The following is a 12,660-nucleotide window of genomic DNA, read 5'->3' on the forward strand; positions in this document are numbered from 1 at the left end:
CCCCCATCTCCTCAGGACGCCTCCGGCCCCTCACAGCGCCCCGGGAGCCGCCCAGGGACCCCTCCTTCCCCGCGGGAGCCGCCCAGGGACCCCTCCGTCCCCACTGGAACCACCCGGAGCCACCCCCGGCCCCTCGCTGCTTTCCCCCGCCTCACCCCCGCCCCGGCAGCCGCCTCCGGCCCCTCACGGCCCGGCCCGCGCCTGCGCCGTGTGGCGGCGGGGCAGCCGCAGCGCGCCTGCGCCGTGCCCGCCCGGGCTATATAGGCAGCGGCGGAGCGGGGCCAGTGCCGGGTACGGGAGCGCTGCCCGGGTCTCACCTCCTCCCTTCCCGTTGGCGGCTGAAGTCAGGTCCGGTCTCCCGTTCTCGGCGGCGAGGATGGAGGCGGTGGTGCGACGCTGCCCGTTCCTGGCCCGCGTCTCGCAGGCCTTCCTGCAGAAGGCCGGGCCCTCCCTGCTCCTGTACGCCCAGCACTGCCCCCGGATGATGGAGGCGGCTCCCCCGGCCGCCGCCCGCGCCCTGGCCACGTCCGCCGCCCGCGGGCAGCAGGCGGAGGAGGAGAAGACCCCCGCGGCCCGCCGGGGTGAGTACGGCCGGAGGGGAGCGGCGGCCTGGGGCCGCGCCTCGGGAGCCAGGCCTCTCCTGCGGGTGGCGGGTCACGGCAGCCGTAGCGGGGAGCCGTCCTCGGGACAGACCTGGTCACCCTTAAGGAGGAAGAAAAACCCAAACAAACATCGTATGTCACAGAAGGAAACTTCTGGAATGGGCAGCTTTGAGATAAGGGTTGCTTAATCCTTTAAATGTCTGTGGTAATTAAGCATGGGCACGGCGTAAAGCGGAGACCGGACTGTTAGGACGTCCTGCAGTGAGCTCTGGTTGGGGATCTGTGATCCTGGATCATGGAGCTGGGATTTCTCACGCTTGAGCGTCTCTTCACCCCTCCCGGTAGCATCCCTTGGGGGATTCTTACCCTGGCACTCGGGGGAAGGAGTTGAGGCTTGTAGGAAGGGAAAGACCGGTGGCTGAAAATAGCTGAACTCCTCAAAAGAAAATCTTCCCTTTGGGAGTGAAAAAGAAAGAGAGATTATTTGTTTTCCCTCAAAGGGTACAGTGCTACATCTGGCATCTTAAATCAGATGCCGCTTGGGTGTTACTGGGATTTTATGCTTGTATAAATACAGTGTGACTGCTCAGTTAAATAGTTCTGAATGGCTTGTGCTAAATTAATTGTGAAGGTAATGGGTAGAAAAGCTTAAGTCAGTGTATTAAAATTATGAAGCTGAAGTGCTTTCCCTTCTTCACCCCCACCTCAGAGGCCAAAAATGCCAAAGAGGTGGCCCAACAGAATACAGATGGAACCCAGCCACCTACTGGCCACCCACCTGCTGGTGTTAGCCAGAGCTCTGCTACCAAATGCCCATTCCTGGCAGCTCAGATGAATCACAAGAACAGTAATGTTTTCTGCAAAGCCAGCCTAGAACTCCAAGAGGATGTGCAGGAAATGCAGGCGGAGAGGAAAGGTACGTATTCTGTGTGCTGAAGCGTTGGTTCCTTCTGAGAGCTTCTGGTGTCTGACTTTGCTCTAAGAGTGTGCCAAGTCGTAACAGTTACCACTTAAATTATGCAGGTAGGATTATGGGAGACTGCAATAAAAAGCTGTTGGAGAATGTAGGTGTTAATGGCATAACTGCAATATTGTGCAGTGTTTCCCCTGGGTGATTTTGGTGCAGGAATACTGTATGCTATATTTTGATACACTGGCTCTAACTGTGTGAATGGAGCTGTTACGCTTCCACCCAAAGTGGATGCTTAGAACTGAAGAGAGCTTTACCAGGGTGCTGGTGTAGACAAAGGTTGTATATCCAGAGATAGAAGAAACTGGATCGAGATGCTAGGCAAGTACCAGCACAAATCCAAGCTGGAAAGCAAGCAAAGGTGGCGGGTTTTGGTTTATGGAACTAAAGGGTGTTGGCTGGCTCTCAGTCCTGATACGGAAGGGCTGTCCTTCAAAGGAAGGAACTTTTCACCAATATCAGAAAAGCCTTGCTGTCTGTCTCAGGAAGCTTATTTTACTTTTCTGTTTTTCTGTGGCATAGTTTTAAAAAAATCTGTGCTAACTGAACAAAATACTAGGAACAAAAAGGAAGCAGCTGACTAGAACTCTGCCTTTGGGTAGGTGTGTACCAACTCTTTGAGATAAATGCTGTAGCTGTATAGAGTGGTTTTCTGAATCATGATGAACCAAATGTGTTGTAAGGAAATTGCATGTTGTATTGTTATTAACTAGCGAGGCTTTCCTTTTGTTGTGTACAATACAAAATTGTAAGCAAATAAAATGGTTGATCCTAACAGGCACATGTGGATTCAGGCACGTGCTTCCTAAAGAATGAAGAGTTAAGAGTTACTTAAAGCATTTGCTTTGCTGAAGTCAACTTATTTCATTTTGTTTCAAACTGATTAAGCTCACCAGAGTTTATTACAATGTCTGTAGGTACAGAATTTGCCAAAATACCAACTACTTCCACACTGAGGAACATTGAGACTGAGGGAGAAGAGCGGAGTGGCTTGCTCAAGAAGTTTAAGGATATTGTGCTGAAGCAAAGACCAGAAAGTGTGTCTCATCTGCTTCAGGATAACTTGCCAAAATGTAAGATTGTCTGGCAAAACCCCCACCAGCCTGGTCTCTTGTGATTATTCCCTGTGTGCTTAAGTGTCTGTTTCATTTTAGCTGTATCCACCTTCCAGTATGATCAGTTCTTTGAGAAAAAGATAGATGAAAAGAAGAAGGATCACACCTACCGAGTATTCAAAACAGTCAACCGAAAGGCACAAATCTTTCCCATGGCAGATGACTATACTGATTCTCTGATCACTAAGAAAGAGGTGTCTGTCTGGTGCAGCAATGATTACCTGGGGATGAGTCGTCACCCTCGCGTGTGTGGAGCAGTTATGTGAGTAGTGCCATATTCTTAAGAGGCAGCTGCAAGCTATAGTGCCCTGCAGAAGCTTTTGTGGGAAGCCTTCTGAAGAATTGATTTCTGTACTGTGCTACATAAGCTGCTTCTGATATTATTCTTGGTCTATAATTAAGCTTATACTCTTCTCTTGAGCTCAGGTAGGTAACTTAATATTTAGCTCCAGGGCTGCAGTATACCTGTCAGTCACTGACACTGCTCCTTGGATTTTCCTTAGAAGTCCCCAAATATTACCAGATAAACTGGATGGTATATTGCAGCTGTACTCAGTAACTGATTTCTTAGCTTATCAGATTCCCAAGTTGTGCAAGTTGCTCAAAAACCTTAAATCTAACAGCTGCTTTTTGCAGCCAGTTCCTTTTTAGAACAATACTGATTATGTACTAGAATGTTTTTGGCAATGATCCTTTATTCATCTGTGTCATGCTGTAATCCTAATGCCTCTCTTTGGGCCCTCTGTAGGGATACACTGAAACAACATGGTGCTGGAGCAGGAGGCACAAGAAATATTTCAGGAACAAGTAAATTTCATGTTGATTTGGAAAAAGAACTAGCTGATCTTCATGGAAAAGATGCAGCACTGTTGTTCTCATCTTGCTTTGTAGCCAATGACTCCACTCTCTTCACTCTAGCTAAAATGCTGCCAGGTGAGATCTCAAACTGCACCCTGTATTTACCACAAAAACACAACCTTGCCCTAAGCAGTTGGGAGTGCATTTTACAAATGGCTACCCAAAGTGAGGATTCGTCCTACTTGATCAGCAAAGTGTGGTTGTTTTTGTTAATGCCATATTCAAATTATGTTCAACTCATTTAAATCATAGTAGCAGCCTACTGAGATTGAGGTCTAGGAGCTAGGAACTGCAGAAGGAATTAGACAAAGCAGAGTCTTCTGCTCTTACATATAAATTCCACCTGAAAATGAGGCAGCAGGAATTTAGTGTCCTCCCACCTGTGGGTGTGAACTTTTCTCTTGCATGCTGTCTGCCTTCAGAAGTTAGAAGAGTTAGATAAAAATATTAAGGACTTGGAAAAACGCTTCTGTATTTCCTTAAGCTCAAGTTTGTTTTAGTTTTAACACCTAAAATAAGCCTTAAATATTATTCTGCATGATCTGTAACTTGTTCTTTTGATCAAGAGCATTACTTTCTAGAACATGCTACCCTTGCTGCCTGAACACTTTCCATACATAAAGCAATGCTGGGATCAGTTAATGCTTTCTATACTTAAAGTGTAACGGGGCTGTTTCCTCAGGCTGTGAGATCTACTCTGATTCTGGAAACCATGCCTCCATGATCCAGGGGATCCGAAACAGCAGGGTGCCAAAACACATATTTCGCCATAATGATGTCAACCATCTTCGAGAACTATTGAAGAAGTCTGATCCTTCTACCCCTAAAATTGTTGCATTTGAAACTGTTCACTCAATGGATGGTAAGTTGACATCAAACCCTTCTCTCTCCTTTCAGTGCAGTTAGTGCTCAAATCGTCTGTATTTTAGATCTAAAAGTGTACAGTGCTATAAGGGTTTACATGAAAATAGTCTTCTGAAATGCCTAGTGTTTGGGGGTACTTCTAGTATTTATCCAAGCTGAGTACAGGGAATCCTAAACTTCCAGTCACTGCTTTGGTTCCTAGGTGCAGTCTGTCCTCTGGAAGAGCTGTGTGATGTGGCCCACGAGCACGGGGCAATCACTTTTGTGGATGAAGTGCATGCTGTGGGGCTATATGGAGCTCGAGGTGGTGGTATAGGAGACCGGGATGGAATCATGCACAAGATGGACATCATCTCTGGAACGCTTGGTATGCATGGCCTGGCATTTTCACAGAAGCTAAGGCAGCAAAGCTTCTGAGCAGCCAAATTAAGTGGGTTAACTCAGTCTATTCAAATGAACTTGCTAAGGGCTATTGGGGGCTAGGATTTTTCCAAAAAGCCCAAAGGATTTAAGTATGCCCCACAGTTTGAAAAGCTTGTGTTAAGCTACTTACACTGCCTTACAAATCAGTTAAGATAGCATTGGGCTCTTTGTTTTAAACAAGCTAGCAAAAAGTCCTCCAGTGGCATATTATACAACTCAAGAATAAATTCAGGTGAGAATGCTAGTAGGGTAGTACTCTATATTTAGTAGTACTTAATTCTTTTATGTGAAATGGAGTGCTTCTAATCTAGAAACCTGAGATGGGGAGTTATATAAAGAGATTTGGCAAGAACTGAAGCAACTGCTATTATCTTAGTAGAATGGAGGCTTAGGAGTAAGTTTACTGCTGCAAATTGCAAAGTTGTTTAAACAGCTTCAAAAACATAAATAAAATTTACTAGGGAAGTTCATGGCTCTGAAATGTACAAACTTTGGTGACAGCCTAATAGGAACAGAAGCATTCACCAGACACCCTAGTTCTGTCTGTGGCTCTGTTCTGGTACCTGAACATTTGGAAAGGGAGGCTGGTATTGACCACACAATCACAGTAACAACCTTGTGTGCTCCTTAGGAGCATAGGCTATTTCTAGCATCTCTGGAACAGATTATTTTAAATCTGCTGAGAGACTTAGTGTTGATCACTTGGGGTCACTATTGAAGTCTATGCTCAATGATTTGGCTTATAAGGTCTTCCCAAAATCAAAACTTGAGTATTTGAAAGTCTTGAACTGGCTTGCTGTGTAATAATTAGATCCATGTTATCAGGATTGGCTTAAAAACAAAGCTGTAACATGTGCTGAGTAAATGCAAGATTAGCAGTGGGGGCTAGCATTGTTGCATTAAGTATGCAGTCCAAATAACTCATTCCTTCAAATGAAAGGCTATAATACTTCAAGCCATTCTAATGGGTACAAGGAATAAGCTTGGCTGCCTTTTTTTTTCCTCAGGCAAAGCATTTGGTTGTGTAGGAGGATACATCTCCAGTACAAGTTCTCTGATAGACACTGTTCGTTCATATGCTGCTGGCTTTATTTTCACAACGTCCCTGCCACCCATGCTCTTAGCCGGTGCCCTAGAATCTGTCCGAACTCTGAAGAGCACAGAGGGGCAAGTTCTGAGGCGCCAGCATCAACGCAATGTGAAGCTTATGAGACAGATGCTGATGGATGCGGGCCTTCCTGTGGTGCACTGCCCCAGTCACATCATTCCAATAAGGGTGAGTACTTTGGATACTGTTGATGCAGGACTGCAGTGCCTGTTTTTGTGTCCATGATAACATTATACTTCCAGGTATTAGTTAACATTCACAAAGTTCAAGCCTGTTCAGTATTCAGCAGTGATGTGCTTGGAGTCTGGCTTAAGTAGACCTCAGCCTGCTATAAATGTTGTAAAGCAAAATGATGAAGTGTACAAAACCCACAATCTAACAGTATACAGAAAGCAAGGAGACTGGTAACAAGCTAGTAAAAAGAAGAGTTCTGGTATAAAGAGCTACCTGGCTAGGCTGCAATAGCGTGCTTACGCCCAGAGGGCTCTACAACACAAGCTTTTAGCTCTTCTTTCTGATGTATATGCTACTTGTAGTGGCACAAGGAAGACTAAGTAGTCCTATTTGATTCTTGTGGCTAGCCAAGTTGGGCCGACAGTTCTGCCACCTTGCAGGTTTTGGTTGATCTTTGGTTGTAACTTAGAATTTTGAACTTTAGGTTGCAGATGCTGCTAAAAATACAGAGATCTGTGACAAGCTGATGAGCCAGCACAGCATCTATGTCCAAGCAATCAACTACCCCACAGTTCCCCGTGGAGAAGAGCTGCTACGTATTGCCCCTACGCCTCACCACACCCCTCAGATGATGAGTTATTTTCTTGGTGAGTGGATTCTTATATCAGTGCAATGAAAATATGGGGTTGTCTATACAGTCTTTATACTAAAGATGAGACTAGGAAATACTTAAGTCTTAGATGTCACAAGCTGGACAGTGTCTTTCCACTTCAGCAGCACACATAGTGCATACTTCTGCACTTAACTTGCTTTGAGCATGGCATGTGAAGGCCAGTGCACTGCATCCTAGAACAGAGTGTGCAAGGCCAGTGCAGTCCTGTACCCAGCCAGTTCCATCCCAGCCACCTCTGCTGGGGCTCTGCTCATGCATTGTCCTAAACAATGTTATGTGGGGTCCAAAGACACCTGCTCTCCTTGGCTGAGCTGTTAACCTGTCTTAAACAGAGATCTTTCCAGGGAATGTAGCTTACCTGATCCTGTCAGAAGAGGTAGCATGAGGATAGCTGAGACTTAGTTGCAGCCCAGTCACCTTGCTCAAGTGGTTAATTATGTCACAGTGAATTCCTATTATCCCTCCTCATTTGCTAGGAGAATAGGTATGATGATACTTCTCTTCTGCTGCTTCTCTAAAGCCATCCACTGTCTTAAGCCTTGATCTTAATGAATTTTTCTGCTCATAACAGAAAAACTGCTAGCTACATGGAAGGATGTTGGCCTGGAGCTGAAACCGCACTCGTCAGCTGAATGCAACTTCTGTAGAAGACCCCTACATTTTGAACTGATGAGTGAACGGGAAAGATCCTACTTCAGTGGCATGAGCAAACTAGTATCTGTCAGTGCATGAAAGTAATGTTAGTTGTATTCTTGTCTAGTTCTAGTACCCAGTCAGTAGCATTTTTAAATTGCTTAATAAGTATTTTAATCATAGTTGAAGCACTAAGCTCTGAAAATAAATTTCTAGAGCCATTATGCCCAGTTGTGTTTTTTGTTTGCTTCTCTACTTATCTTCTATAAGTGAAACTGAAGTGTCAGTGGTTGGAAGGGCATCTGGTGGAATAAAAAGTGGCCTACAGCTTAATGCCTTTCAGCTGAAGTACTGACTTTTCAGTAAATGTATGCCAAAAGAACTTTAATAGTGTTTCCTGGAGTATTATAAGTGAGGGGTTTATTTCTTATGAAAAGAGAAAATTGGTATTTATAGCTTCTCATGAGCTTCTACCTGAAAGCTTTTGAAAACATGCAGGTAGAGTACTACATGGACACTAAAACTTAAGCAAGAGTATACTACTTAAGAAATGCTGTATAATGAGCTTGCACTTTTTTTTTCTGGAGGCAGGTATTTAGAATGGGTTCTGCTAGACACTGTCTCCCTCTACTGCCCTATTCTGCCTTTGGAGTTTTATGCACAAGCATTCTGCCTTTAGTGAGCACCATGCTGAACACCATTAAGAGGAAAAAAGTGCTGTTGAGGTTTAATAAGTGGTATTTTGTGACTGCTTTGACAGTTAGAAAACCAAGGTGGCAGAGTAGTGTAGCAGCTGGGAAAGGAAGGCACTTTTACCACTACAGGTGGTAGATGCAAGTTGCTTCTGGCTGCCTGTGTCTCTTCAAGTCTATATGGTCTGCTCTCCAGTGCACTCTGAGCTAGACTTCAGTGTAAAAACTAATTATCAGTAAGCAATCTAATAATTCAGGTCTCTGACAGAAGTCATTGTAAGAGAATATCAGTGCTGCTTTTGTAACCCCTCTGAAAACTTGGGCTTGTTGCCTAATTGCCATTCTATTTAATGCTTTCATGAATAGCAAGGGCATGCTTTGAACAGGGGGAAGTAATTCTGTGGGTGTATACATGTACTCAGAGGTCAATATTGGCATGAAGTCTAGAGCAAAGCACTAAACTGCTTCCTTCATGTACAGACATGTCCAATAACTGCTACAGTCTAGCTTTCACAAGTCACTGAACAGCTACTCTGTCCAGGTACTCTTGTTTTCTGGAAGAACTGCCTATTGCTGTTGAGCTCACAGACATGCTGTGAAACTCCCATTAGAGATCTATTATAATATCATAAGTAGCCACATGCTGGGGAGATAGAAGCCCAGGTTAAACCAAAACCACCAACTCCATCAACTGGAAGTCACCAGTCATTTAAGCATGTGCTGAAGCAAACTGCTATTCTCAGAAAAATTCTTACAAAAATAATTGACTTCCCAAGCAGTCAAGCTACTTTTTAAAAGCCCTTTGCCAGCCAAGCAGTTACTGCATGTGCAGGTGTTCTATAGGAGCCAGGAAACTACCCACCATCAGTCTGTAGGATTAACATGGTAATGTAGCTCTGTTGCTAAACAAGGCAGTTTATGAACTGGCATGCTCAAACCCACCACCAGATTATCATATATCAGGTAGTTGCATTGCTGTTCAAGTGGATTAGCTTTCACATGCTGTGACATTATCCTGATCTTTGCTACTCAAGGAAAAATACAATGCTGCACCCTGACTTCCTTGCCTTGCTGCGAGAAGTTTGTGGCCTAAGACTGAATGAATGTGCACCTCCATTACAGAGCTTTTCTCATTATATATTAGGTTATACTACTACATTAACTTGAGACATCAAGTAAAAAGCCACAGATCCTACATCAACCTCTCCTAGAACAGTGTCCCTAACAGCATAACATGTTTTCAATGCCATTCCAAACTGCTGGTGTAAGCAATCTATATGCATGGGGAACAACACATGATGTGTTGAGTAATACATAGCCATGATCTTGACAGTAGAAGGTTACTTGCATTTCTAGTTTCTTCGCTGAAAGCATTCAGAATTGGCCCAGTACATTTTACATACCAGTTAATAAGCCCGATTTTTCTTCTAGTTTTTATGGCAGCTACTCTACAATCCATACTGCAGAGGAACAGAAGTAAGACACAGAAAGGGTACCAACTCTAAGAAATCTCAAATGCTACCCCAAATTAGTTGCAGGAGAGAACCAAATCCCAAGATTCAAAGCTAGCAACCTTTGAAATGACAGAGGCAACTAACCTTGGCACATGGCAATGGGGACCTCATACCCATTAACATCAGATGTGACAAGTTACCTTAAGTTCTGGTGCTGGCAAGCAAGGGTGTGAAAGCAGAACCAGTGCATGGCAAGAGGCTGAAGTCCATCACTTAACTGCAAAAGACAGAGAAATCCAATGACACAGAAAGGATAAATTTTCCCCAATGAAAAGGACAAAGAATGAACAAACACACACATATTGTTTCCCAGCAAACAAAACTTGAATGGTGGGTTGCATAACTAGGGATGGTTATGTAAGCTTTAGTTTGGTTTCTGGAAAAATAAGAGGAAGTAATCAGTAAAAGATGTTTAAAGTCTGAGACAAATGATCCATGGCAGTAGCAGAGTAAGCAAGCAAGAACGAAGCTGTAAAGCCAGTGCTAACATTTCTCTGGGGCAAAATAATTCATCTAGTTGAACGTTGCATAGCCCTAAACTCATACCCTCCTCCATTTCTCAACCTATTTACACAACAGAGAAACCCCGGGCGGTCCAGGGGCAGTAAAAACATCCCAAGTGCAAACAGGAGCACGCGTTCCCCATCACTGGGAGGAGGCATCAGGAAGGTGCTCTTCCTACCATGGCCAGGACCAGCTGTCAGGCTGGGGCGTCTTCCACCCCCTCGCTCCCTCCTCCACCCCCGTCTGCGGCACGGCCCCACCAGGCAGAGACTGCTAATTAGCAGAGCTGCTAACGTTCGTGAAGATTTTGGAGACCTTGGTTTTCTGCCAAGCCCCTCACTGTGTGCTGAACGTGGTTGGATATAACCCATGGGTTCAGCCTGGAAGGAGGAAACCAGCATCACGAGCTCCTGACCTTTGTTTCTTTAGGGAACTGGACTAAAAATAGCCCGTCAGGCTGGGGTCAGCTTCTCCCACCAGCAGGACTTTGCCACAGGAGAAGGAAGATGCTGTCACAGCTGCCATGCTGCACGAGGTGTTCATTGGCCTTATCCAGCCCCAGCTGCCCCTTGCTAAAACACACTCCTGCAGGGCAATACACTCCGTGAAAACCATTCCTAGCGCCTGCTCTCATTACTGCTGCTTTCAGCCATTAAGTCCATGCTGTTTCCTAGCCTGCAATAGTAGTAATAATTAATAATACTAATACTAGGAGCATTACTCTCACACTGCACACCCCTCAGCCCCTCCTCAGTCTCCCAGCACTCACATTTATCAGGGTTTTTCTCCCAGCACGAGGAGGACCACGCAGCCCATGTCTGCCCCCCACCCCAGGGCTTTAAAAGCCCCGTGAGCTCCCTGATATCCGCACCTCGAGGAAGGGCTCCTGCCTGGTAATAGGTATTTTAGAGCCTGTGCTGCTGCCTCACCACACACATTTCTCTCGGGGTGTGTTCGGCCCCCAAAAAACCTTTCATCTGCTCCCGAAAAGCAAACCTGTGCTTTCCTCCTCTGAAAAATCCAGGCTGAACTTCTGCTCCCTGTGGGACCCACCACCTCTTGCAGGCTCCAGATGGATGCACACAGCAGGTCTCACTCTAAACACCAGCAGCATGACCAAATAACTGCATCACAGATCCGAATCTCCTGCTTTGCTTTTATTCAAATGGGCCACCTAGCTACGCATCAGTCTGGGATTACGCCTTGAACTGACACCTGCTTTGAGATAATATTTATAACATTAGCCAAGCCTTAAATCATTGGGAATTACTGCTCATACCCCCGCCTGGAGGGGCAGACAGCGTGTTTTAGGCAGAAACAAGCTGTTAACGCAGGGAAACATCCACGGGGTCGGAGATCTTAAGTCCTACCCTTCTCCCAGGGCCTTCACACGGAGCAGAAAGTGGCAACCCAGTCCCACTGCTTGAGGTTTCCCCTGACCCCCAGCAGGGCCTGATCTGCTGCTGATGCTCCCCGGGGAGGTGCCAGGCTTTATGGGGTGGGGAGAAGCCACCTTTACCAACAGCACTCCCTCCTCCTCTTCCAGCAAGAGCCGTGGTCCTGGATCTCCATCCCAGCAAGCGGTTGCAAAGGGATGCCGCAGCCACAGACCTCCCACCCCCCAGCACGGGGGTCCCGCCAGCCCCAGCACAGGAGCCCTCCCTGGGGCTGGTTTGGCCACCTCAGCACACAGAAAAGCCCATTTCTTGGCAGCCACGGGGTGAGGCGTGCAGAGGGGAGAGAGGGGGAATACCTAAGCTTACTGCTCCCCAGGGAAGAGCAGCAGGGAGCTCCTTGCAAAGGGGATTGCAAACAGGTCCCCTGCCCTGCTGCCAGCAGCACGCAGGGACTCACTGCAAACTGCCGTAGTTTAGGCAGACACCAGCCAGGCTGCAGCCAGTGCTGGCACAAGGCACCAAAGCCTCATGCGAGGGTAGCCCTGAGCCCAGAGCTGCTAGCCCAGCACCAGCACGGCTGGGCTGCCGGTTATTTAGGGTGGTCTGCGCCCCAGCCACCCGCCAGCCTGATCCCAAACCCTTGTCATCCCCGAGCTAAGTCAGGCTCCCTCCTCTCCACCCGCACCCCCAGGCTTGTACAGTCCTGAGGGGCTGATCCTGGTTACACTTACCCCCTTGGGTAAATAGCCTCTCACTCTTTACTGCTCCTGCACCCTCCTTCCCACCGGCTGCTGACCCCCAAGCAGGATTTCAGGCAGGGCATGGAGCTCTTGCGTGGGCGAGGGCTCGTCTCCCTTTCCCACGGGCACCTGTGGTTTCACAGCCAAGAGCTCTTTCAATTCACACATTCAGCTTACAACCAGGTGTAACTCCTTTGCAGTTCCTCCACTTCAGCTGTCAGGGGAGCAGAAGCCAAAGGAGTTATCTCCTCTGAGATTTTGCCCTTTGCACTTTTTCACCTGGGAATCCCATAGAAAAAAACATCCTGGTCCCGTCCTCTCCCCTGCAGCTCATTTGCTGTGGAGCCCGTGAACTCTCATCTGCGAGTCCTAAACAACCTGAGCGCTTGGGCT

The 12,660-nt window shown here is 46.6% G+C and overlaps 1 protein-coding gene across 1 annotated transcript; it reads left to right on the plus strand.

Annotated features, from left to right (window-relative positions):
* Positions 1-226: 226 nt before the first annotated feature.
* ALAS1 (5'-aminolevulinate synthase 1) lies at positions 227-7,644 on the plus strand. The gene is made up of 10 exons (XM_030043645.2): positions 227-581; positions 1,312-1,518; positions 2,490-2,645; positions 2,727-2,949; positions 3,436-3,620; positions 4,228-4,407; positions 4,612-4,776; positions 5,840-6,108; positions 6,599-6,761; positions 7,359-7,644. Exons 1-10 carry the CDS (start codon positions 377-379, stop codon positions 7,517-7,519), a joined length of 1,914 nt encoding a protein of 637 aa, XP_029899505.1. The 5' UTR covers positions 227-376; the 3' UTR covers positions 7,520-7,644.
* The last annotated feature ends 5,016 nt before the right edge of the window (positions 7,645-12,660 follow it).

Source organism: Aquila chrysaetos, chromosome 20 (genome assembly GCF_900496995.4).
Source record: "Aquila chrysaetos chrysaetos chromosome 20, bAquChr1.4, whole genome shotgun sequence".
NCBI classification, from domain to species: domain Eukaryota; kingdom Metazoa; phylum Chordata; class Aves; order Accipitriformes; family Accipitridae; genus Aquila; species Aquila chrysaetos.

Coding starts and splice junctions, on each gene's coding strand:
- ALAS1 (XM_030043645.2), top strand. CDS start 377: ATGGAGGCGGTGGTGCGACGCTGCCCGTTCCTGGCCCGCGTCTCGCAG. Junction 4,408..4,611: donor AACTGTTCACTCAATGGATG/GTAAGTTGACAT, acceptor TTTGGTTCCTAG/GTGCAGTCTGTCCTCTGGAA. Junction 4,777..5,839: donor CATCATCTCTGGAACGCTTG/GTATGCATGGCC, acceptor TTTTTTCCTCAG/GCAAAGCATTTGGTTGTGTA.